This window comes from Zingiber officinale, chromosome 3B (genome assembly GCF_018446385.1).
Source record: "Zingiber officinale cultivar Zhangliang chromosome 3B, Zo_v1.1, whole genome shotgun sequence".
In the NCBI taxonomy this organism is placed as follows: domain Eukaryota; kingdom Viridiplantae; phylum Streptophyta; class Magnoliopsida; order Zingiberales; family Zingiberaceae; genus Zingiber; species Zingiber officinale.
In genome coordinates this window covers 27,733,065-27,761,004 of record NC_055991.1, presented here as the reverse complement: position 1 = coordinate 27,761,004, position 27,940 = coordinate 27,733,065, and the positions used below count along the sequence as shown (strand labels likewise).

Below are 27,940 nucleotides of genomic sequence, written 5' to 3'. Positions count from 1 at the left end.
CCGTGTCTCTCCGACTGCAAGAAATACTTGAGCGTTTGCAAGTGCAAGTGCGTACGTGGCCAACATGTAAATTAATTAATTAAGAAATAGTTAATTGTAATGAAGATGATTAATGTATTTATGCCTTTGTTATAATTAAGCTTGTAGAGCCCAATACGAAAGTAATGGGCTTGCAAGGTTATCATAGCCGAATAATGATCACGTGATTCTCACGTGATATCACCGAGATGAAACCCCCGATTGATTTGTTGCGGTTCGTCTTAACGTCTCTTCGCGACGAAGTCCGGCGAAATGGACGAGCGACCGGTGAAGTGCGATAGCCAGGAAGACGATCTTATCCCCTCTCTCCGCTGTCTTGAGATCTCCGATAACGCCAAGGGCTTCGTGGATCTTCTCTCCCAGCTCAGCTCCGCCACTACGCCTCTCACGGACGCTGATTTCCGCGCTCGCTTCGCCGAACTCGCCGCCCTCTGTGACAACCACTTCGTCGTCGTCGCGGAGGACCGATCCAGCGGAAGAATAGTCGCCACCGGTAGCGTCTTCGTGGAGCGGAAGTTCCTCCGCGGTGGAGGGAAGGTCGGCCACATCGAGGACGTCGTCGTCGATTCCGCCTTCCGCGGCAGGCACCTGGGGCAGCGGGTGGTCGGGTTCCTTCGGGATTACGCCAAGGCTGCCGGTTGCTACAAGGTCATTCTCAATAACACGACGGATCTGAGGTCCTTCTACGAGAAGTGCGGTTTCACTGAGAAGAACATCCAGATGGCCTGCTACTTCTGATCGTAGAGTGTGTCCATGATCTACTACTTTCCGGTAATCCTCGATCTGTATGCTTTAAGATCGAAAGATTCCTACTCTCTTTTGCATGGACCGTTGTTGCAAAATGCTTATTTGAAGTAATTTGAAGTCGCAAAGATGCAAAAAAAAAAAAAAAAGCTAAAATTTGATTGCTAGTGGTAGTCGTGTGAACTGGGATTGTTTGACTCATAAAATCATGTTTTGACTACCCCTTTATTGGATTTCATAAGGCCTTCACCATTTCTCAACAAGAGAGGCCATAACAAATGTGCAGGTTTTATGCTTTTTGTACTTTATTTTATCATCAACTTCTCTGCGATCAGTTGGTCCAGTTGCCCATGTTAATGCATTCTATCACCTGGAACGAGAGTAGAACTAGTTTGATTGTTGTGTTTTCGTTTACAACATTCAGTTTGCTTCTTATTGCATATCTTAGATGCATGGCATCTGATTTAAGAGCTGCTTGTATATTTGCAATTCCTATGAATCTATTCTTAAATTGCCTGGATTTTAGCTCAATTTCCGGTATATTGTTTGAGTTGCTCTCTTGGTTATTGCATTTTTTAATAATTCAAGTTTCTTTCCCTGCAAAGAAACATAATCATTTTGTACCTTTAAACTTCCCTCTCAGATCAATTTTTTTCATGCCATCACCTATAAAGTATATATCATCATTATCAACATTTTTCATCCATTTTCATGAAGGTTTTGTACCAACATTGCTGTTTTCTTAGGAAAAATTGGTGCATCCATCACTGACAATTTCCACTTATACTTCAACATTCATAAAGAGGTCAGATAATACCTTCATTACTCATGTTAAGTTTATTCACCAAACAATTGGATTGAACAAAATGAATAAAGACTCTGTTGCCACTTGTCCTAAGAAAGGGGGAAAGGATCAAATGAGATATATCTTGCCATGCGTTTTACTACTAGTGCATTTGTTAAATAGCAGAGATACAGTGCTAGTACAGTAAGAAGATGGCTGGTTCTGCCTAGCATATCGTTATCGTTCAGCATGCTTCACGGCACATAATGGATCAAATAACTGCAAACTCAAAGTTTATGTTTTTAATAAATTGTTCATTTGGTGCAAGGTCGTTTCAGTTGTAGGGTAGGATTTTTCTTTTTGTCACTATGTTGACCCTCCCAGGACTCATGACTGGAAATAAAAGAAAAGAAATGTTCAATCACAATAGAACAATTTATGGTTGTGTTTTTTATTTTAGGCACTTTTGAGATGATATTGATTGAGATCATGCATAGCTGATATGTTGTTTTCAATGATTTTACAAAGCAAAGACTGGATCCGGATTGAGGAGAACTGTCGAAATTGGTGTTGTCCCACTTCTTGTAGGAAACACTATTATTTCCATTTTTTATTTTTTTATTTACAATATTTTTCTTAATAAATATATATTTATTTTTGGGTATAATTAAAATAAATTTCTTTCTGACAATAATGTTAAGAAATGCTGATAAGTTTGTCTTTTTTTTTTTGTTTTCAATTTAATTTTTTTGGAAAACAAACACTACAAAAAATTCACAATTACACTTTTGTTTTTTATTTTGCACTTTAAAGAACATACTAAAACATTATTGCAATCTATAGGACAATCGTTCTTTCAAAAAAACTGATTATTTAGCATTTTTAAATGATTGTTTACCATACTAGAAATGATATTTTAAGAATATACTCCACTGTAATTTTTAAATGATTGGTTGGGGGCACAGCACCTTCCTGCAGAACAATGCTACAATATCTGCTACTATTTGTGCATAGATGAAGCAAAGCTGAGGCAGCATTTTCTTTTCCTTCTGGTGTGGTAGCAAGGTTCGACAAAACAGCCACTGCCTTGTCAACCATACCAGCTGCTGGGTCCATCAGCTCAACTAAATATCTGACAGCTCCAGCCTGCACAATCCGTGCTTTATTCTCATGAAATATCGACAAATTGAACAATGCTGTTGCAGCATCTTTCTTTCCTCGAGGTGTCCCATTAGCTAACAATTCTACCAAAGGAGCAATAGCACCAGACCGTCCAATCCGAACCTTGTTTTCTTCAATTACTGAGAGGCTGCACCATGTTGCTGCTGCGTTTTCTTTTGCTTCAGCATTACCTGTCTCAAGTACATAAATCAGAGGATCAATGGAATTAGCATTTCCAACGGCAATCTTATTGTTGTCATTAATTGACAAGTTTAGAAGAGTTGTTACAGCATTCTCTTGGGTCTGGGGACTGGGGATTTGTTGAATAAAGCAGTCCAACTAACAAACTTATAGCTCCACAGTTTGCAATCACAATCCTATTGTCCATGTTGTGCCTAGCAAGCAGGCGCAACTCTCCCGTAGCATTTCTCTGGATATCCACAGAATCACTTTTCAAACCCTCAATTAACTTAAGAATTTCAGATTCAACACCTGATAGATCAGACCTTGAGTCCAAAGATTGAGAAGAGTGGATGTGTGGTACTGATGACTGTTTCCACATATTTTGACTTCTAGAACGAGCCTCAACAAATCCAAGTGGAAATTTAGGTTCTCGCTGTGAAGCAGAGGAAGCTTGGGAATCCTGTGCAAGCTCCCCTGAAGCATCACTGCTATAATGGGTCAGATCACTTGAAACCCATGAAACCAAGTTAGCATCTCTAGGTTGTTCGAGACTATCATCAGTTAGATCCTGTTCTGATTTTCTGACAATTTGGCTGCCAGAACGTGCATTCCTCAGTTCCACAGTAAACTCGTTGGTTTCAGTAGTTGCTAATGACACTCCTGGTTTGCCTCCAATCCATTGGCCATTTGCAAAGTTGCTACATTAGAGGAGGAACTATGCTGAGGGGATCCATTTTTTTCACTAACACAAGTCTCCTGAGATGTCAAACCATTTGATGAATGTGCATCCTTATGTGAATTTGCTTTCCCATAAGATTCTGGAGCCCTTGGAATGTTAGTGTTGATAGCATGACTTGCATGATAGACAATAAGATCCTTAGTACTCACATCTGTAAGATTCAAGAATGAAGGAAGATTTGACCTCGTCAAATTCAGTGGATCAGGAAGCTTAATGTCATTTGATTTGCACCAGTTTGCAATTAGTGCCTTAACGGTATAATTCGGAATCAAATTTGAATGTCCAAGTGTTTGATGTGTTCTAGGACCCTGATCAAGCCATTTTCGTATGAAAGCCCGTTCATAAGTTTGACCAGAAGCCACAATGACTGGATCAGACATCAGATCTAGAGAAAGGGGGCAGCAGAAGTCAGCAGGAACAGACACACCATTGATACTGTGCACCTGGTGGGTTTTAGTATAGCAATCATGCATATAAGTGACAATAGCAATGATGCCATCGATATCCTCTATTTCAATCAGGGTATTGCTGCAGGCAAACTTCACTTTGAGCTTCTTCAGTGTGACGACCTCAATCAGTAATTCTTCATTAGACAACAAGCTCAGAGAGTTCGAAATCATATCTAAATACTCAGAACTAGAGGAACCATTGTCTGACTGATCCCTAATTGCTTTTTCAATGACAATAGATATTTGCTTCTCATCCGTGCATTGAAGTTCCTGCACAGTAAATAGATGTTATTGCGGATAAATCAAACAAAAAAGGAAAAAATCCAGCACTTAATATGTTCCAAAAAAACATTTGAAAACCACAAATTGCTTATTTTCTCCATTACCTTGATGCATTTTACAGCCATACTATCTACAGGAGATGGAAGCGCAGAAGTAACCAGTTGACAAATTTCATGCGTTGAAGAATAAATCTTGTCACACTGGTTTCCATCTGCAAAACCTGCAGTAAGCAAATGAGTTGTGATTACAATTAACTGTGATCTTGAACAGCCTACCAGTTCCTGACAGGGAAACACAAGTTTCTTATATCACTAAATGCAGTTGGAATGACTAGTTGGATGCTCCTGAACAAGGTAACTCATCAAGAGGTTCTTTTAGGGTTAAGTATTATGGCTCAATTAAAGGGCCTCAGTCTCAAGAGAGGGTTCAATAAGTGAGATAAGGTGAATCTCTCGTAGTACAAAACTTGATTTCATCTCTAGATCTTGTAAGGATAAAGTATAATATTCTCTTATATCTTATATTATATATATTTTTCCATCCATCATGTATGACAAAGAGACCATACAACCACAGTTTGAAGTATGAACGGATGATATTCAAGATAGAACACCAAATCTCATCAATCTAATAGTCTATCTAGAAAGGAACCTATCATATCTGTGTGAGCCCATGCAACTTCATAAGTGTTACAGGGAAAAAATAGGTTACATGTAGTCCCCTTTCCTATATATTATTAATCAATGACTATATTTCAAGTAGATACATACACTAATGACATTTCCATTTAGATTCATAACTGACACCGGAAAGCGTAGGAGAATTAGGAGGTAACACACGGCACACTCAATCCTCACCACTCTAGGAAATCCACCAAGAGCTTAGAGAGATAACCAAGAAGATAAATCCTCTAATAAGCTTAAAAGCTCAAATATGTTTTAATCTCAAAAATGGAATATCTCTTTCAACAATACCAATGATGACCCTTTATAGGGGAGACTTGGAACAACCATCCAAGATAAGTCAAATTGTTTTAAATGAGGTTTACATTTCTTAGAGCCTCAAAAATGAAAGGTGTGTTTAATAATAAAACAAAACATGCAAAGACATTAAAAACTTTGTATCTTGCAAGTACCAAGAAAATTTTCAAGAATTCCAAAAATTGGTTGATCCTTTCCAATTCTCAAGTAGCATATTAATCTTCGAATTCCCGAGTAGATTTTTAGTTTTCATGAGCAAATTTCTAGCTTTTTCCTAGCAATATGTCTTTCCTGAACAATTTGCCTTCTCGAACAATCTTTCTTGAGAAAATTGTCTTCTCAAGCAATTTGTCTTCCCAAATAATTTGTCTTTCCTGAGCAATATGTCCAGCCTAACAGATTTTAATTAAAATGATCATAACTTTTTTATAGGAATATTATTTTTGAGCATCTTTTTTTTTGGTTGGAAAGTAGGCATCCGTAGCTTTCCAGCGATATATGACTTGTCTTGTAATTTGTTCCCAATAACAGCAGATTAATCTTTGAAGATGACACAAAAATCTAATGGTTTCAGAACATTTCTGTGTCATTCTCCCTTAGTTGAAAAAGATTTGCTCTTGAATCAAAATGAGATTCAATATAAAGAGAAATGCCGACAACATTAAAAGTTATGGAGACCCTATAACCACTGGGTAACTTAACTTTATAAGCATTATAACTTACCTTTTTGCAGTTGTGTAATAGTGCCTTCAAAGATCAATTTTGAATATGCATCACGAACCATTTTTCTTTGACACAAGAAGGGTTGAGACAATACAATGAGTATTACTATCTTGAACAAGACCATTAACCAAAAGGTCCTCAACTTCCTTTTGCAACTCTTAATACGCTTGAGGACTCATTCTATAGGCTGCCTTGTTTGGAAATGAAGCACCGGGAACTAATCAATGAATGCAATGTTGGATATTTTGCATTGGAGGGAGTCTGGGGAATTTCTTTAGGCACCACATCTTGAAATTTTTGGAGAAGAGGTTGAACTTGTGAAGGGACAACATAACCTTCTTCATCGTATTCATCGTAGATAGGTGTTGCTTCATAAGGTTCCTTATAGTCTTCTTCCTCAACAATAGTAATAATTCTGCGATTTGGACAATCTACAGTAAAGTGTCCATTATTACTAGTATCATCATTTCCATTATCATGAAATGGATTAAAAGCCATTTCCTTATTGCATAATCAACCCCCGAATTATGACCCTCAACATCATGTTCCAAAGGTTCGCCACGTGAAAGACATTGCTCAAGTTGTTGCACTTGTCTCCTCAAGTCATCCAACTCGATATCACGAAGGTCTCTTTGACGAGCTACATGATCATCACCATTTGGCCTTTGTCTTCTATGACCAGTTGTTGAAAACCAAAGCTCTGATACCAACTTGACACTGAAAAGTATAGGAGAATTAGGAGGTAGCACAAGACGCACTCAATCCTCGCCACTCTAGGAAATCCACCAAGAGTTTAGAGAGATAACCAAGAAGATAAATCTTGGTTATGAAATATGACTTGCCTTGTAATTTGTTCCCAGTAATACCAGATTAATCTTTGAAGATGACACAAAAAATATGATGGTTTCAAAACTTTTCTATGTCATTCTCCCTCGGTTGAAAAAGATTCGCCCTCGAAACAAAATGAGATTCAATATAAGGAGATACGTCGACAACATTAAAAGTTGTGGAAACCCTATTCTATAAGCATTATCACTAATCTTTTTGCAATTGTGTGATATTGACTTTGAAGATCAATTTTGGACATGCACCATGAACAATTTGTCTTTGACACAATTAAGGTTGGGACAACACAAGGAGTATTGCTTTCTCAAACAAGCCCTTTAGCCAAAAGTGTTGGCGCTACTCGAAATTCCGTTCTGTTTCCCCTGTACCAAAATTTGTACAAGCACAGAACTTTTCCTAACAACCCATGCGCTTTTCAGAAGTTAAACTTAGATTGTAAACGAAACTTAACATTATTAATCCAAGTTCAACTCATGTGTTCATCAGAAGTTAAACCGTATTACAGAAGTTGATTAAATATCTATTTTAATGATTGTCTTCTAGGTCGTTGGCGAGGTATTCAGCCTTCTTGGGTATGAGATCATCCACCACTTCCTAGTCAAAGTCTTTCAAATAAATTAAATATTTAAACTCCTTACAGTAAACCCTAGGTTAAACTACAGAGACCTTAATCAAAGCACAAGATTGCTAGCATCTTGTGTTGGTACTTCAGGATCCATACAAAGGAAAAATAAACTAGTACACAGCGGAAACAATTAATTAGTTATACCTTTCTTTGTAGCTTAAAGATCTCTTGATCTTCTGCTGTATTCCTCTCTTCCTCTTGGACGTCGTGTGGGCGATGATCTACCAAGACGCAAAAACCACCCAAGTTCTTCTTTCTTCCAACACTTTCGACCACCAAGGATCAAAGCTAGGAACACCACCTCTTGTTCTTCTTTCTTCCTTGCAACCCGCCGGCCACAAGATGGTTGAAGCCTCTTGATGCCGCCAGCCTTAGGTGAGAAAGCAAGTGGAGAATAAGAATATAAGGGGGCTGGCCACAGGGAGAATAGAAGAGGAATAAAAATTGTGTAAATGATTATTTCCTCTAAGGCACCATCTATCCTCTTTTATAATCCTTGATAATGGCTAAAAAGGAAAGATTTTAACAACAATTAAAATCTCTCTTTTTAAATTTTCTATTGTGGACGGTTACAAAAGGAAAGTTTTAAAATTAAAAATACCTCTTTTAAACATTGTAGATGACTACAAAAGGAAAGATTTTTAAAATTAAAACCTCTCTTTTAAATCATGGTTACAAAAAGGAAAGTTTTAACAAAAATAAAATCTCTCTTTTAAACCATTGTAAATGGCTACAAAAGGAAAGAATTTTTTTTTAAAAATTTAAAACTCTCTTTTAAAACCATGTGGATGGCTTCAAAAAAGGAAAGTTTTTTAAAATTTAAAATATCTCTTTTAAAACATTGTAGATGGCTACAAAAAGAAAGATTTAAAAAATTAAAATCCCACTTTTAAACCCATCTTGGTCGGCCCTTGCTTGGGCACCAAGCAAGGATGTGGCCGGCCATAAGGATGACTTGGGTGGATGCGAGGTTTTATATATAGAGGCTACAACAGGGACCTAGATGAGGAATTGGTTTTGGCCTCTTGATGAGCTTGAGCTTCCTATGTTCGACCCGAACACCCAACTCAAGTTCATCAATAATAACTTATACCACTAAAGAGTTATTATTGAACTATCGCAACAATCTCATATTACATTATAGGCTCCTTCTTATCATGAGTGTGTTAATCTCCCTGTGTTTAAGATATCGAATGCCCATTAATTAAATGAGTTACTGACAACTCACTTAATTAACATCTAGCTCCAAGAGTAGTACCACTCAACTTCATTGTCATGTCGGAACTAAGTCCACCTGCAGGGTTTACATGACAATCCTTATGAGCTCCTCAAGGGGACATCATCATCCTAATAAATAGGACACAATTTCCTTCTATAATCAACAACACACCATATAAATAATATTATTTCCCAACTTATCGGACCTATTGATTTAATGAATAAATCTCACCCTTTGATAAATTAAAGAAATAAATACTAAGTATATGTGCTTGTTATTATATCGAGATTAAGAGTACACACATCCATAATAACAGAGGTTATGTTCTTTTATGCAGTAAGTATAAAAGGAACAACTTCAAATTGTCCTACTCTATACACACATAGTATACTAGTATAATTTTATAGTCAAAATAAACTAGTACCAAATTACACTACAACCATTCCAATGGTTTGTCTCAATCCATCTTGGTTGTGAGCTTCTATTTATAATCTATAAGAAACTGATAACATGATCTTCTGTGTGACACCACACATCATGTTATCTATAATATAAATTAAATGGACAACTGCATTTAACTAAATGCAGATATTTGACCAATGTGATTCTCATTTCAAAATAAATGTTTATACAAAAAGCTAGGCTTTTAGTATACATTCTAACAAAAAGATCCTCAACTTGCCTTTGCAACTCTTCATGCGTTTGAGGACTCATTCTATAGGCCGCCTGGTTTGGAATTGAAGCACCGGGGACTAAATCACTGCAATGTTGGATATTTTGCATGGGAAGGAGTCTGAGGGAAATTCTTTAGGCACCACATCTTGAGATTTATGAAGAAGAAGCTGAACTTGTGAAGGGACAACATGACCTTCTTCATCATATTCATCATAGATAAGTGCTGCTTCATAAGGTTCCTCATCATCTTCTTCCTAAACAAGAGTAATAATTCTACGATTTGGACAATCTATAGTAAAGTGTCCATTATTACTAGTATCATCATTTCCATTATCATGAAATGGATTAAAACTCATTCCCTTATTTGCATAATTAGCCTCTGAATCATGACCCTCAACATCATGTTCCAAAGGTTCGCTATGTACAAGACATTGCTCGAGTTGTTGCACTTGTCTCCTCAAGTCATCCAACTCGATATCACAAAGGTCTCTTTGACGAGCTACAGGATCATCACCATTTGACCTTTGTCTTCTACGACCATCCATTAGGAGCCAATGTTCTGATACTAACTTGATACCGGAAAGCGTAGGAAAATTACGAGGTAACACAAGGCGCACTCAATCCTCACCACTCTAGGAAATCCACCTAGAGTTTAGGGAGATAACCAAGAAGATAAATCTTGGTTATGAAATATGACTTGCCTTATAATTTATTCCCAATAACAGCAGATTAATCTTTGAAGATGACACAAAAATATGATGGTTTCAGAACTTTTCTATGCCATTCTTCCTCGATTGAAAAAGATTCGCCCTAGAAACAAAACGAGATTCAATATAAGAAGAAATGTCAACGACATTAAAAGTTGTGGAAGCATATAACCACGAGGCAACTTAACTTTATAAGCATTATCACTGATCTTTTTGCAATTGTATGATAGCGACTTCAAAGATCAATTTTGGACATGCGCCATGAACTATTTTTCTTCAGCACGAGAAGGGTTGAGATAACACAAGGAATATTACTTTCTTGAATAAGACCTTTAGCCAAAAGGTCCTCAACTTGCCTTTGCAACTCTTCATGTGCCTAAGGACTCATTCTATGTTACCTTGTTTGGAATTGAAGCACCGGGGACTAAATCAATGCAATGTTGGATATTTTGCATTGGAGGGAGTTTGAGGGAATTTCTTTAGGCACCACATCTTGAAATTTTTGGAGAAGAGGATGAACTTATGAAGGGATAACATGACCTTCTTCATCGTATTCATCGTACATAGGTGTTTCTTTATAAGGTTCCTCATCGTCTTCTTCCTCAATAAGAGTAATAATTCTACGATTTAGACAATCTGCAGTAAAGTGTCCATTATTACTAGTATAATCACTTCCATTATCATGAAATGGATTAAAACCATTTCCTTATTGCATAATCAGCCTCTGAATCATGACCCTCAACATCATGTTCCAAAGGTTCGCCACGTGAAAAACATTGCTTGAGTTGGTGCACTTGTCTCCTCAAGCCATCCAACTCAATATCATCAAGGTCTCTTTGACAATCTACATGATCATCACCATTTGGCCTTTGTCTTCTATGACCTGTCATTGAGAACCAAAGCTCTAAAACCAATTTGACACTGAAAAGCATAGGAGAATTAAGAGGTAACACAAGGCGCACTCAATCCTCACTACTCTAGGAAATCCACCAAGAGGTTAGAGAGATTACAACAACAACAACAACAACCAAGCCTTTTAGATAATTTAAGATTGGGTATTTTGTTATAATATATTTGATAAGAGATTTTATTGTAAAATTTATTAATTAATATTCTATTTTGAATATAACATACTATGTTTATTGCTTCAGCCCAAAATTGGTTGCTTAGGTTATATTCATTTAACATGGTTCTAGTAGCTTCTTGTAACATTTTATTTTTTCGTTCTACTAGTCCATTTTCTTAGGGAGTTCTAGGGCATAAAAATTCATGATTGTATCCATTAATTTTATAAAATTCAGTAAATTTATGATTTTCAAATTCCCCTCCGTGATCATTTCTAATTCTTTTAATTTTAGTATCTTTTTTATTTTCTATTAACTTACAAAAATTATTAAAGATTTTAAAAGTTTCATCTTTGGTTTTTGAAAATTTTACCAAAGTAAATCTTGAGTAGTCATCTATTATAACTTAATAGTATTGGTTTTTGCTTAGTGACTTGGCTCCGTGTGAATCAAATAGGTCTAAATATAAGAGTTCAAGTATTGAGTTAGTTTGATTTAAGTTTGTTGGCTTGTGAGTTGACTTAGTTTGCTTACCTTGTTGGTAAGTATTACAAACTGTATTTTCTAAATTTTTTTAATTTGGGTAAACCTCTAACTAAGTCATTTTGACTCATTTTTGAAATGAGTCTGATATGAGTATGACCCAATCTTTTGTGCCACAATTTAGTTTCCTCTTATTGTGTCAGTAGACACTTTAGTGAGGAAGTTGGTAAGTCAATTGTATAAACATTATTTTTTTTCCTAATTCCCTTAAGTGTAATTTTTGGGTATTTAACATTTCTAATTACACACTCAGAATTGGAAAAGCTAAATCAATAACCAGAGTCACATAGTTGGATTATGCTAAGTAAGTTAAAGTTAAATTTATCAACTAATAGGACTTTTCGAATAATAAAATTGGAACTTAGTTCGATATTACCTATTTTGATTACCTTAAGTTTTCCGTCGTTGCCATATACAACGACCCTAAGTGTCGGTACGGGTAGCATCAGATGATCGAACCTATGTTTTGATAATGGCAAAGAGTTCAATGTTAAATTGTCTTGTGATCTAACAAGTATTGAACCAAGTGTGCAAGAAAGTCCTAAGTGTAATTAGGCAAATGTCTTAGTGATTTTAGGCAGGTGGAAAACCCTAGGGGGTGGTAACCCTAGGCAGAAAGTCTTGGCGGGTCGAACACTTTGGGCGAAATTCTAGAGTCGGGGACTCTAGGTGAAAATCTCGGAGGTCGTAGACCGGGTGGAAGACTGGACAGGTTAGGGATTGGACGTCCAACGAAAAATTCTTGAAGACTCGAGCGCTGAGCAAAAGTCCAATCAGTCTAGAGGACCGGTCTGACAAAAGGTAATCTCTCTTGAGAGGAGTAGGTGAGGACGCGTTCCCCGTTGAGGGAACAGTAAGCATCGGTTCGACCTAAGGTTTCTGGAAAACTCAAAGTCAGAACTGGACAGTCTGAAGACTGTCAAAATAATTTATTATTTCATATTTTATTGTGCTAACTCTATTTTGCAGGGTATATTTGATATTTTGGACTAACGTATCTTATAGGGAGCGAAAAGGACTTAAAAAGCTCGGATGGACAGTATCTGAGGTGCCTCCAGGGCTGTTGGAGGCACCGCGGGTGCTTTAGGCGAAGGCTCTGCACAATTAGGCGCGAAGTCGCCTTCAAGGAGCTTGAAGGTACCTTTGATGCTGGATGAAATGTGCCTTCCATGGAGCTTGAAGGCGCCTTTGGGTGGATAAACAACGTAGGCAGTGGGAGTTATCAACACCGATCGGTAGGGGATAAGAATCCCTGCTGGAGGCGCCTTCCATGGAGGCTGAAGGTGCCTTCAGTAGCCTATTTAAGCCAATCTCGAGCAAATGTATAAGCATAACAAAAAATCGCGATCCTTCTTCTGTGCGCTGCTCCAAAAATAATCTAAAGAAGCCATAACACTGCTCTGACAACCGAAAACCCAGAATTTCCCATTCTTAGTTGTTGGTATATTTTTTCCTGCACTTAAATATATCTGTTGTAATTTGTAAAGATTTTATGATTGATTAGTGATTGCCTAACAAAAGCGCTCTCACGTGCGGACCTTGAAGTAGGAGTCGTCGCAGACTCCAAACCAAGTAAAAGAATGGTGTTAGCGATTGCCTTGTTTTATTTCTTATTTCCACTGCATTTCACTCGAACGATTTTCACCAAACAATGAGAGTTATTCACCCCCCTCTAGCGCTTTTCAATCCTACAATTGGTATAAGAGGTAAGCCGCTCTGAATTAGTGAAACCACCAATCAAGCAAGGGGACCCCTTTCGTTTTTTTCCCTCCAAAATTTTTTGAAAATTTTCTTTGTCAAATTTTTACCATAAGTCAGGATTGGTCTAATAACCACTCCTGACAAATTTTTCAATTCGCCAATTTTTTCTCAAAATTAGTACAATGCCATCGAGTCAATTTTTTTCCTTTTTTTTTTTGCTCTATTCTCCTACCACACTACTAATCCAAGACTAAGTCTTGGAATAAGATTTATTATTTTTTCTATGTGAGATTCTTCAATGGCTCACTAAGAAGGTTACAACACAACACACCCGCCTCTTTTCTCCGGTAAGGATTTCAGTTACTAGAAGGGGCAAATGGAGTACCACCTCAAGACACAAGTCGATATGTGGATGATCATTCAAACCGGCCTTGTTCTCCCACACGACAACTCTGGAAAACCGGTATCATGTGAGAATTGGGAAGCAAGCCTGATGAAGAAGATCCAAGACGACGCTAAAGCAACATTCACTCTTCAATGCGGCTTAACTAAAGAAGAATTGAACTGAGTCGGCTTGTTCTCAAGTGCCAAAGATTTGTGGAAAAAGTTAATCGAGCTGCACGAAGGGACCTCTGATACAAAGGTAAGCAAAAGGGATTTAATTTTAAATAAATTATATAACATAAAAATGCAGGATGGAGAATCGGCAAGCCAACTTCACGCTTGAATTCAGGACCTTCTCAATGACCTCGACGCAATCAGTCAAAAGGTAGAGAATCGCGACGTCATCAGGTATGCACTAAATGCATTCCCTAGGAATATCTTGTGGGCATCAATGGTAGATGCTTACAAAGTATCTAAGGACCTTTCCTCAATTAGACTAGACAAATTGTTCTCTGAATTCGAATTACATGAAGAGACTAATATGCCTTTGGTCGAGAAAAGTATTGCTCTTATTGCAGGTACAAACAAGACAAAGGAACCAAAACTCAAGCGCCGAACCGAACTTGGGCTCGGAGATGAATTAGACTCAGAGGACGACGACGAGGTCACCGCCGAACTCATCAACCTTGTACGAAAGCTATGCAAGGAAAAGAAGGGTTTCACAAAATGAGTGATTACAAAGGTGATCCAATCAAAGACGATGCAACCAAGCCCAGGCTCCAAAGTAAAGTTTGAAGTCACCTGCTATGACTGCAAAACAAAGGGACACATCAAGGCAAATTGTCTAAATCATAAGGAAGCAAAGAAGCAACGAAGAAAGAAGGCGCTACAAGCAATATGGGATGAATCATCATCGGAAGACTCCGGTGAAGATATCGAACAAACAAGTTTCCTCGCACTTCTAGACCGAGAGCAAGTCGTCGAATCCAAGTCCGAGATAAAATTGGAAGCTGAGTCCGAGCGACGCCATGGATCCGTATCCGGTTCAGAAGGTTCCCAAACCAATGTAAGTATTTCTTTAATTAGATTACACAATTTGATTTCTTACTTGTCAAGAAAATTATCCAAGTCCAACCTCTAGGTCAAGTCACTCCAAGAGGAGGTTAAAGCCCTCAAGGAAGTGACTATCCAAGCTCCTTGATAGAATCGGTTCAGACTAGAACTTCAACTTAAGTCCAAAAACTTGAGAAAGAAAATTTCAATCTGAAAAGTCAAGTCAAGGAACTGAAGGATACATTGGAACAATTCATTTTGGGTTCCAAGAATCTTGATCTGATTCTTGAAAAACAAAGAGCTGTATACAATCAATTTGGACTTGGATACAAGGCTAAACACAAATTTAAATCGTACTTATCACTTGTTAATCGAGCTAATAGAAAAATAGTCCAAACATGGGTCCCCAAGTCTAACTTGATCAATCAAGTTAGACTTGGACAATATTAGATCCCCAAGAATCAAATCCATTACCTTGATAGACCCTATCGAGGCTATGATCCAGGGGGAGCCAATAGAAAGACCATATTTAGTAGATAAAATTATTTGATGTTTGCTCTACTGCTTTCACTGTACATGCTTAGAATAGGGTAGATAGGAACCTAGGCCTGATTCACACTTGACTAGTTAGACCTAGGATTTTCAAAAAGAAAATTAAATATTTAATTTCTCTAAAAGGCTTTGTCTAGAAGTGGTGGATGATCTCATACTCAAGAAGGCCTAGTACCTCGCAACAGTCTGGAAGTCAATCATTGAAATAGATGTTTAATTAACTAACTGTTAAATCTTAGTTTAACTCAAATGTAAATCAATTATTAAATTTTAATCTAAAGTAAAAAATAAAATTACCATCTTACAAAGCAAATTAGATTCCCTGATTGATAATATAGAAAAAGGGTGAGATGGATCTAGGTTAAATTAGTTGACAACTTAATTAAACTAAAATTAAAATTCAACTTAATTAAACTAAAATCTAAATCCAACTTAATTAAACTAAAATCTAAATTAAACTTAATTAAACAAAAATCTAAATTCAACTTAATTAAACTAAATTAAACTACATTAAAACTTAATTAAACAAAAATCTAAATTCAACTTAATTAAACTAAAATTAAAATTCAACTTAATTAAATTAAACTTAATTAAACTACATTAAAACTTAATTAAACCAAATTCAACTTAATTGAACTAAATTAAAATTAAACTTAATTGAACTAAATTAAAATTTAATTAACTTAATTAAACTTACTTAATCTTACAAAATTAAACTCACTTAAAATAAATTCAAATCAAATCAATTTAAAATAAACCATCTCACAATCACCTATAGGTATAACATATTTTACAATCTAGATTGGGTGAGATGGAAAATTAAGGAGTTGAATTCAATTAAACTATCTTTTAATCATTCAAAATTGGATCCAAATCAAATACTTTATGTGTAGGAGGAACATAATGATTTGGACCAACGGATGTTGGATAGTGGATGCTCCAGACACATGACTGGAGACAGATTAAAGTTCATTAAGCTAAAACTCAAGAAATTAGGGTCAGTTGCATTCGGCAATAAAGGAAAACTTAAGGTAATCAGAACAGGTAATATAGAACTGAGTTCCGATTTTATTATTCAAAAAGTACTATTAGTTGATAAATTCAATTTTAACTTACTTAGCATAAGTCAACTGTGTGACTATGGTTATTTAGTTACCTTTTCCAACTCTGAGTGTATAATTAGAAATATTGAAAATCCTAAAATTACACTTAAGGGAATTAAGAAAAATAATGTTTACACTATTGACCTACCATCCTCCTCATTAAATTGTCTCCTGACATAACAAGAGGAAACTAAGTTGTGGCACAGAAGACTGGGTCACACTCATATCAAGCTCATTTAAAAAATGAGTCAAAATGGTTTAGTTAGATGTCTATCCAAATTAAAAAAATTTAGAAAATTCAATTTGTAATACTTATCAACAATGTAAACAAACTAAGTCAACCCATAAACTAACAAACTTAAATTGAACCAACTCAATACTTGAGCTCCTACATTTAGACCAATTTGATTCACACGGAGACAAGTCACTAAGTAAAAACCAATACTACTTAGTTATAATTGATGATTACTCAAGATTTACTTAGGTAAAATTTCTAAAAACCAAAAACAAAGACTTTTGAAATCTTTAATAATTTTTGTAAATTAATAGAAAATAAAAAAAATATTAAAATTAAAAGAATTAGAAGTGACCATAGAGGAGAATTTGAAAATCATAAATTTACTAAATTTTGTAAAATTAATGGATATAATCATGAATTTTCATGCCCTAGAACTCCCCAACAAAATAGTCTAGTAGAACAAAAGAATAGAACATTACAAGAGGCTGCTAGAACTATGTTGAATGAATATAATCTTAGTAGTCAATTTTGGGCCGAAATAATAAATACAGCAAATTACATCCAAAATAGAATATTAATAAATAAATTTTACAACAAAACCACTTATGAAATATATTATAACAAAATATCCAACCTGAATTACCTAAAATCTTTTGGATGTAAAGTACACATATTAAATATTAAAAACTATTTAGGTAAATTTACATCAAAATCTACAACTGACATATTTTTAGGGTACTCCACAACTAGTAAGACCTATAGAGTCTTTAACAAAAATACTCAAAAAATTGAAGAGACAACTAATATAATTTTTGAAGAAAATAACTCACCTAATGAAATCAGTGAAAATAATATTCAAATTTCTAGAAAAATAGATGATAAAGAAGATAATCAACTTAGACATAAAACTAGTCAATCAGAAGAACCAAGTCTTGGCCCTATCACAAGACAATCTAGGATAGGATCTAATCATCCAGCTGATCAAATTTTGGGTGACCCAACCCTAGGAGTACGAACTAGATCATCATATAGAAACCTAAGCCAAATAGCCCTTATTTCTAAAATTGAACCCAAAACTATAGAAGAAGACCTACCTGACCCTGACTGGATAATTGCAATGCAAGAAGAACTAGCTCAATTTGAAAGAAACCAAGTCTGGAAACTTGTACCTAAACCCACAAATAAATCTATAATTAAAACTAAGTGGGTATTCAGAAATAAATTAGATGATAAAGGTGAAATAGTAAGAAATAAGGCTAGACTAGTAGCCAAGGGGGTTCAACAAAATAGAATGATTAGATTATGATGAAATCTATGCACTTGTGGCTAGACTTGAATCTATCATGATGCTGCTAGCCTATGCAACACATAAAAGATTCAAGTTGTCACGCCCCGGAGGAGTCCCTGTCCGAGAAAATTTCGGCAGCATCTCCCCTGTACGGCGGACAATCTGAAACTTTTCTACATCCTCATATACCTCAGCCACATGTAGCTGGAATAATAACATGTAAATAAACCATCACCACGCAGTTTATATAAATATAAGCAAACCAAAGCAGTAATACCATGACTCAAAATCAACCCTACTCAACTACACTCGTAAAGCTCAAATCCGATGAACTCACCTCTTCTGCCGTCCAGGCAGGCATGTAGTAGAATAAATCCAAATCATACCAAAAATCCATCAAACGATAAGAATCCATACAATATCCATAAGTAAAACAATACAAGACTAAAAACAAAGTCTGATAGAGAAACTAAGATAAAATAACAACTCAAGACCAGCAGAGGACTAGCACTACGTGCAGATGGGGACTAGCGACTGGAACTGCTCCGGACAGCCTCAACCTGAAAATATAACAACAATGGAGGCGGGGTGAGTCCAACACTCAGCAGGTACAACTGATATACAAAGTAAGGAAATAACACCTAGCACTAATCATGCGTACAGTCTCCTGATATAAGGAGGATAAAAATGCATCTGAAGTAAACAGGAGAGAATCTGTACTAACCAGGACCTGGGTATAAGGACAAATAGTCCGAGTGATATAGAAATCCTGTATGCATGTCAAACATAGGTATCCAAACAATATGCAGCATATAAATGCGTCAAACACAAACACAAGCAATAAATACATCATGCATATGATGCCAATGATGCGTCCTGGTCACCCCTGACGCCAGTCAACCATCTCACACAAAAGTGAGGCCGAGTGGGTAGGGCTGTGACAACCGTGCACTCTGTCGTCACTACTCCTGATGAGTGACCGAGTGGACGGGATGCTGTCGAAGTACACCTATCCTCCTACCCCAAATCATAAATGAGGGAGCGTAATGCTCTCAACTCCCGGTACACGATGACTGGGAGGAATCCCTGCCGGATAACATGTTGTGTTACACTACCCATGAGCGGACCAACGGTGCCTAACAGAGTCCCTGCTGCAACACACTCTGCCTGAATCAACCACTAACCCATGAGTGGTGGTGTGTGCAGATCCATGTAACTGGCGATGTGCTCAACAATAATGGAGCGGACTATCGCACAGCATGCAATCATGCAAATGGTGTATGACACTAACCACAAAATATCCTGACCTAATCCATATATATATATAAGTGTATCATAGGTCAACGAATCAAGTCAAATCAAAGGTACACAGAAGGTATAAAACCTAGGTCCTGAACATGGTGAAACATGGTATATCACTACCCCTATAAGCATGTATCAACAGGTAAGGAATACATGAGATGCAAAACAAACAATCAATCAATCATGTAACAATTATCGGGTAGTGATTAACCAGAACAAATAAAAACATAATTAATGCAACTTGTTATATTCACTACTATGTATATCAAATGACATAAGTCAAAAGTACCCGCCTCCAATCGAAAAGTCCAATCTGGTCCGAATACGACGTCGAGATACTCGTCTCGCGTCAAAGTCCTGTAATACCAATACGCAAATATTTTATTTAGCTAAAAATTCAAATGAATTGCTAAATAAAATTCCCAACACAATTTAGGGCAAAACCCTAAGTTATAATCATTAACCTACCTAATTAAACACATATAATTTAGTTACTCAACATGTATCAAATAACTAAATCAAACTCCTAATTCAATTAGGAAAACCCTAATTCCAAAAACACATAAACCTAATCAACCGACACATGACTATAATATATTATGTATCATAGCATAACATACCTAAATCATGTATCAAAAACGTGTCAACTCAATCCATAAACCAAACCCTGACCTTACTTCCATAACCTTTATGCTAACGACTTACCCAAATCCAAATCTGTGAGCTTCTGATAGAGATGATGCCTCTGCCGACCCTCCTCTCCCTTTAACCTAGTCCTGCAGAGGAACGCTTACGGCCGACACTCGGCAAGGAGAAAGAGAAGGGGGTCTCGGCGTGTTTCTGATCTCTACAGTGGAGATGGATCTAGGTCTCAGAGCGGCGGCCGGCGCTAGGGCAGAAGCTAAAGACAGGGTTTGCTGCCGGAGCCAAGGCAGAGAGAGTTCGGTGTCGCTGCAAATCTAGGGCACGACCAAGTGGAGGAGGTCGGCGCTGGGGTTTGGGTGTCGGCACAGAGAAGCGGCCAAGAGGAGTCAGTGGCGTCGGCGGAGATGCTAGGGCATCGGGGTGTGCGACAGTGCTCCGTGCGTCGCCGGCGGCAGTGCTCCGTGCGTCGACAGTGCGGCTCGGCGCTAGGGCACAGGAGAAGGGTCGCGGTGCTGCTCCGTGCGGGGAAGAGGGCGATCGGCACGAAGATCAGAGGGGAAGGAAGCAACCGGCGCCGAGCGGTTAGGGCACAGCCGTCGGGTCCGAGGGGAAGGCGTCGGGGATGGCTTAGGCTCGCGGAAGGGAAAAAGAAAAAGGGAAAGAAAAAAATAAGGAAAAAGAAAAAGAATTAAATATATAAACTTTTCCTCACTTAAATGGGGTAGCCTAAACAGGCTTTTCCGGACCCCGGTTTTATCCTCGTTAACTCGTCCGTACGAGCTCCGAAAAATTTCCGAAATTTTTTCATAAATTCCAGAAAATTCCCTTATCAATATTTACCTATTTTCGGTATTTTACACAAGTTATACCAAATGGATGTAAAATCTGCATTCCTAAATGGGTTCATTAAAGAAGAAGTTTATGTAAATCAACCCTTAGGATTTGAAGACTTAGACCATCCAAACCATGTCTTTAGGTTAAAGAAAGCTTTATATGGATTAAAATAAGCACCTAGAGCATGATATGAATGACTTTTAACATACCTAATATCTAAGGGATTTAACCAAAGCCAAATAGACCAAATCCTATTTGTTATAATCTTAGAAAAAGATATTTTTATAGCTCAAATTTATGTAGATGACATCATCTTTGGCTCAACAAATACAAAATTTTTAAAAGAATTTACTAAAGTAATGGAAAATGAATTTGAAATGAGCCTAGTAGGAGAACTTAATTTTTTTTCTTAGGTTTATAGATAAAACAAACAAAAGAAGGAATTCATATTTTTCAAACCAAATATGCTAAGGAATTAATTAAAAAGTTTGGAATGGAAAACTCTAAAAATATAAATACTCTAATGACAATTAGTATTAAAATTGACTTTGACTTAGAAGAAAAACTTGTAGATTTGAAATATTATAGGAGTGCAATAGGAAGTCTATTATACCTAACTGCAAGTCGACTTGATATTTTATTTGCAGTAGGTATATGTGCTAGGTGTTAGAGTAGGTGCCTTGCAAAGCCAATTGTTGGCTAGGGCTTTATTGACTCTTGTAAATAAACAACCTTTATTTTAATATAATTCAATTCAATTTAGCATTACATTATCTTTATACCCATGCGATATGCATAGATAAAGTCCTTGAATATACTATAGTGAGATGTGGTTGTACATATAATGGTCATCATAAAATACATTAATATTCACTGCATATTCTAAATTTATTCCTAGTCAATTGGGTGGGCCTAATAAATAAGGATAAAAGGCTGCTTGAGTTAGAGACTAGCATCTGTGATGTAGTGTACCATGTTTCATTGGTAAGGACATAGAGATGTTCAAACATACAGATGGGTGATCATATGATGAGTTCATTGAACATCCCTCACACAGACTTTTCAAGTGATTATCATTTATCGAGTGGATAAGTCTTTGGTTGTGGTTGTACACTAGTAGTCCTTATGACCCAGAATAACACTGAGACTCTATATGCTGGGGCTGCACTTTGACTCATTTATCGACTCTAATAGGGTCATCAGATGGTGAGATTGGGTGTAGTAATGAAACATATATGAGTCAGTATATTGTAGTCGGGGATTCATCGTACACCTACGGGTGTGGATAGCCTAGGTAATATATTATTTTATAGTGAATAAAGTCTCTAATTAGAGTTGTAAGATGTACTTTAGGAAAGGAGTTTCCTAATTACACATGCTATATCACTATAAGATATATCACATGGTTGTCGAATCAACATACAATCCTCGATATACCAATGGTTGTAGATTTGACCGGGATATATGAGATGAAGGGAGCGGACTGTACGTTAACCATGATCGACTAGTTCTTGCAAACACTATTCAGTGATACCTAGGGAATCATGGGGCGGTGCTGCTAGATGCTCTTACCATGATTCATTGGGTGTTAATCAGAATTAATTTTGACGTCCTATAATTAAGGAGTTAATCATAGGATGAGGCTATTAAGGGTATGCCCGAATAAAGGACAAGTATAGTCCTGAATAACAAAGAGTTGTGAACCCACGACTACCTGTATTCCTAAACCATTGAGGGTCACACAAGTATTGGCTTCTCTATTTTCCATTGAGAAAGTCAAATTCTAGGAGTTGAATTTGGTGAATAAAGTTTGATGTGATCAAATAGTGTATTGATAAATAAAGTTTGATATGCTCAAATGTTAGATTAATTTCCAATCAATAAAAACAAGGAGAGTGGAAGAGTTCCACACAAACTCTATAAATTAGATTTATATTATTATAATAGCGAGCAAATATGTTTTCCGTGTCAACGATATTGGATCGTTGATATGATTACAGTGGACTTGTATTATTAGGTTCTAGAAAAGTTCTAAAAATCCAATAGGGAAAGATGGAAGAGATAATGGACTTTGAAAGTTCAAGCCCAAGAGGAAATGTAATACATTAATGTTTGCATCATGAGGAAATGCAATACATTAAATATTACATCATCAAATAAATAAAAAATTTAGAAAAAGGGGATGTTGGGTCAACGTGTAATGCAAAAAAGAAAAGAGAAAAATTTTATTTTTCTTTTTCCTTTTTCCTTCACCTCTCCACGTTCTTCATTATTCCAATCTCTCCACTCCTCCACTAAGCAAGTTTTTTCTTCCTTTAAGAGTTGAGAAGTGAAGTTCTTAATTCCTTCTTGAGTCTTGCCAAAATTCGGACAGCAAGTGAGCAAGTGATTCTTCTTCTCTTCCTTGAAAAATTTTCGGTGGCTTCTTTCATGGTGTGAGGTGCTTGTGTACGACTTTAGTTTTTGGAGAGGAATTCGGAAGCCAAAAAATTTCTTGAGTTTTGAAGAATTCGGACAGCAAGTTCTTCATCCTCTCCTTGGAGAAATTCGGCAAACCTTTCAAAGAAAAAAGATAGAGATCTTCTCCCTCTCTTCCATCGAAAAGTCATATCTCCTTGTTGTTACTTCTCCTCTTCGAGAAATATTGTTGCCGCCCACCTTCTTGCAAAATTTAGAAGGCGTAGCCCCTTGTTGAGGACTATTAGACAACTTCTTGTGAAGGGTAATTAGGCAGCCCCTTCCTTATCTTCGAGGAAATCGTTTTGACCGTTTTGACAAAAAATGACACTTGATCTCTAGTGCGATCAAGTGTTGGAAAGAGGACTCCGATCGTGGAACGGATTTGAATAAGGAAATACGAGCTCATGACAACGCCGAGGAGTTATTTTGCTACAACCGGAATAGTTGGAGTCATCCCCAAACATAGGTTGTTTGAAAGGTATGTTTATGTTTGTACTTTGATTCATATGTTTATTAATACATGTGTTAATAGTTTTATTTAAGTTATGCTTAAATGATCTAATATGTTTATTTTAGATAGTTTAGCATGTCTAAATAAAATGGTTAAATGAGCATTATATGAATCAATCATATGATAGTTTATCTTTGTTATGCTTTTAGGATATTACTTATACGGTTAGATTGTAATGCATGCTTAGATAAAGATCATGCTTATGTTTATTTTAAAAATCATACGAACACTCCTTTGATTTAATTGTTAAATCATAAATAAAATTTTAAATTTCCACTGTGCATAGGAGTGTAGAAACACGATCTCTAAATTTTGAACTCGGTTCCAACACTAGGTACCACTACAACAAAAACTGCAAACGACAACACCCCTACGACAACGGTTTTAAGAGAAAGCGTTGCGTATTTGCTCAAAGACAACGGTTTTTGCCAAAACCGTTGTCTTTGAACTCCCTATTAAATATAAAAGACAACGGTTTTGGCAAAACTGTTGTTATTGAGCGTTTTTTTTAAACGACAACACTTTTTACAACGGTTTTATAAACCGTTGTCTTTATCCGCGTTTTTAGCGACTACGACAACAGTTTTGAAAAAACCGTTGTAATTGAATTTGGTCATTTTCCCGCTCGCTGTTTTCCTTTCCCTCGCTGTTTTCTTTTTGGCGCCGTGTTTTTCCCTTCGTGCTCCCAAACCTAGCCACTTTACTTTTTCCTTCTTCGCGATGGAATCAATGAACTGGTGGGAGGCAGCTCCGGCCTCCGCTCCCTCCCTCCCTTCTTCCTCCACGACCCCAACACTGTCCATAGCTCCAATCGTCTTTTTGTAACAGAAACTTCTGATATCTCTCAAATCCCTTCCCCCTCCGTATGTTTTGTCGCATTCCCATTCCCACAGCCACGACCATCTCCCCCTCTCCCAGCCTCCATCGTTTTCCCCTCATCGTGCTCCGAAAGATGGCGATCTGACCCCAGCTATGGTCCGACCCCAACTTCTTCTCTCACCTCCTGAACGCCTGCTGCCTACTCCCTTCGCCGCGCTCCCTCCGCCTAGGCCGTCAGCTCCACGCAATCATAGCCATCGTCGGTGCTGCCTCTTTCCACCGCTTCACTGGAAACCACCTTTTCCACATGTACCTCAAACTTGGCCGAGTCCCGGCCGCCCGCGTCGTGTTTGACGCAATGGCGTGTCGAAACGTGATGTCCTTCAACATCCTCATCGGCGGCCTCATCCACAACGGGGACATCAACGCTGCCCGCAAGCTGTTCGATGAAATGCCAGAGAGGAACCTCGCTACCTGGAATGCCATGATTGCCGGGCTAGCTCACTTCGAGCTCGACAAGGAGGGACTCGAGTGCTTCCTGAAGTCGAGGAGGGAGGGCCTGCGTCCCGATGAGTTTGGTTTGGGGAGCACCTTGCGATGCTGCGCCAGATTGAAGGATGCAGGTTCTGGTCGCCGAATCCATGCCTTCGTGGTTATCAATGGGTTTGAGCAGGACATGTGTGTTGGGAGCTCTCTAGCTCACATGTACATGAGAAGTGGTCATCTTGAAGAAGGAGAAAGGGTTCTGAGAGGATTGCCTTTCCTCAATGTGGTCTCTTGCCATACTGTGATTGCAGGAAGAGCACAAAATGGGGACCCTGAAGGGGCCTTCCACCATTTCATCCTCATGAAGAATGTCGGATTGTTGTCAGACCATGTAACCTTTGTTAGCACCATTTCATCCTCTATTCTCTTTTACAATTTTCATGTTTTCTTTTTCACATTTTGTCAATCTTTAATCAGATTTCTTTAATGGAGAAGTTAATATACAATCTTTGACACCGAAAGCGAAGGTATGATACTCTTCTTACCAGTTCTTTTCGAATCTTATGGCTATCTATGCTGCTTGTTCATATTAAATCACTGTTACAGTTGTTATCTTTATGCCTCTGAATCCAGGAAATTAGAAGAACCGCAGCAACAGGAAGGTCCTGACTTCTCCCATTACAATTCGAGATTACGTACAATCTTGAAACCCCATACGAGTTGACACGTGTTTAATATGCCAAGATGAATTGAGATAGGTTTTACTCATTTAATTCTTTCCCATTGAGTTTTTTTTGTACTTTTAATAAACTATATCAATTTAGATAGTTAAAGTAGAGATGATTTTTTTTTTTCCTTTTTTACTTCAGTGCATGTTGAGAAAAATTCATATTAAGTTTTACTCGTATAATTTTCTTCTACTTAATTTGTATAGTTTTAAAATAAGATTATAATAATTTGACAATCAATTGAATTATAATTTTGGAAAACAAGTTAAAAAACTTTTAAAAAATCTGCTTGATGTGTGTTGAAGCATGCCGAAGCACGTCAAGGGTCAACACAACACACTCATTGACATGAACTACACGGGTGGCACATGATAGGTTATCTGTGTTGATCAATATTGGATTCTAAATTGATCGGAATGGTACATCTCATGTTGACCAGTCTAGCACAACATGAGATTTCAAGCCGTGACTACTTTGATCTTATTTCTCCATTGAACTTTGTGCATGACTATTTCCAATAATATTTAAATACCATCACAAATTTCTGGTTGTTTTTACATTACAATTGACATTTTCTGAAATATGAAATGAACTTATGGCAAAGATTCATACTGGAAATTATCAGTTTTTTTTAGCAATTTGAAAATTATAAATTGCCTTTAGTTCTTAACTTTCCTGGAGTACGACTATTCAGCAAACTAACTTTAAGGTTAAGTGATTGCCTCATCTAATCATTTTTGTTTTTTTAACAACACTAGATTGGAGGGGAGTTGATGGACTACATCATCGTACTTCATGGTTCCAAAGCAGTTAAGACATTTTGCAGCTGAATGCATTTTTCTCTAGGTGCTGGTCTTAGTGCTGCAGCAGGGCCTATTGGTAGAGTCTTGGAAGCAGATCCAAGAGCTGGAGATAAAGGGTCAGGCATGTGTTACACTTACAGTTGTAGCAAAGGTAACTACGTTGCAAGAAAGATTTGATAGACTTATTCATTTGCTGCTCTTGCTGCTGAATTGTGCCATATGATTGTACTTATTCATCTTGGCATATTAGGTACAAATTGCTAGTGAACATTGAAGATATCACACTTTTTTATGAGTTGGAGTCAATATCTGCTAATTGTCTGGTTGCTTATATGTGATAAGTTTTCGCATCACTCATTTTTTTCATTTTATTTGTATTAGCATACTAACATTTTTTTTGCTTGAATGGAAGGTTTCTCTTCAAAAAGATGAAAAAAGAAAACAAGGTTGATAAGTTCAGATTTGTGGATCCACAAGCACTTCCAGTACATGTGGTAAGTTTTCGCATCACTCATTTAATCTATATGCATGTTAGTGATTGCTTGAGAATAATGAAATGAAGAGCTTGTAAAGGCATTTTGTGTATGATCCATAGTATATTGATATACAAAACATCTATATACTGCAGTTTGATTTCTTAATAATTTGCTCTATATACTTTTTCTTGGATGAGTAGTGCAAATTACCCGTGAATTGCAGGTGCATTGCAGCTAAATTTGTTAGATTTTCTCTTTGTATTGATGAAATGGAATGAAAAATCTATTTTTCCAGCTAGAATGTAGTGAATGTTATAGCTCTTAATCTACACTTATTTGATTGACACTTTGGTTCTTTTAGGTGTCCTATGTAATTATTAAAGTTGTGCGTATGTGATTTCTATTTTGAGGAATTTATGGAATTGTTTTAGCTCTACAAACAATTCACCCTACCATAACTCATCATGATGATCCAATTCTTTTTGTTCAAGTTTTAATTGGAAGATTTTGAACCTATGTTTTTTACTTTCACTTATGCGGCTTTTGTCATGGGTCTGTTTATTGCAGATCAATTTGCAGCTCCTGGCAACTTGTTACTTGCAAAATGGAAAAGCATATTGTGCATACCAAATTCTCAAAGGTAATGCAGTTTGGAAAATGACACAGAAAATTACATGAATATATTGTTTCAAGATGTTAATGGATGTAATGCACTTTGCATGGATTCTCTTGATCTTGGATCATAGTTCACTTAAATAATGTTAGCTGCATGCAGTGCTAATTATTTAGTAAAC

At 36.9% G+C, this 27,940-nt stretch overlaps 2 protein-coding genes and 1 pseudogene across 4 annotated transcripts; 2 read left to right on the top strand and 1 right to left on the bottom strand.

The window, feature by feature from the left end:
• The first annotated feature begins 242 nt into the window (after positions 1-242).
• Positions 243-2,660, top strand: LOC122056264 (glucosamine 6-phosphate N-acetyltransferase-like). Of its 3 annotated transcripts, none has more exons than XM_042618139.1 (2): positions 243-810; positions 2,533-2,660. In XM_042618139.1, the coding sequence occupies exon 1, from the start codon at positions 292-294 to the stop codon at positions 775-777; it is 486 nt and encodes a 161-aa protein (XP_042474073.1). In that variant the 5' UTR covers positions 243-291; the 3' UTR covers positions 778-810; positions 2,533-2,660. The 3 variants fall into 3 exon arrangements, with proteins under 3 accessions (XP_042474073.1, XP_042474071.1, XP_042474072.1); XM_042618137.1 differs by lacking the exon at positions 2,533-2,660 and adding an exon at positions 1,530-2,114; XM_042618138.1 differs by lacking the exon at positions 2,533-2,660 and adding an exon at positions 1,501-2,114.
• On the bottom strand, positions 2,462-24,637 carry LOC122054780 (annotated as a pseudogene).
• Positions 24,638-25,011: 374 nt separating this feature from the next.
• LOC122054779 (pentatricopeptide repeat-containing protein At2g41080-like) lies at positions 25,012-26,944 on the top strand. Its single transcript, XM_042616213.1, has 3 exons — positions 25,012-25,530; positions 26,714-26,821; positions 26,921-26,944. The coding sequence occupies exons 1-3, from the start codon at positions 25,012-25,014 to the stop codon at positions 26,942-26,944; spliced, it is 651 nt and encodes a 216-aa protein (XP_042472147.1).
• Positions 26,945-27,940: the final 996 nt, after the last annotated feature.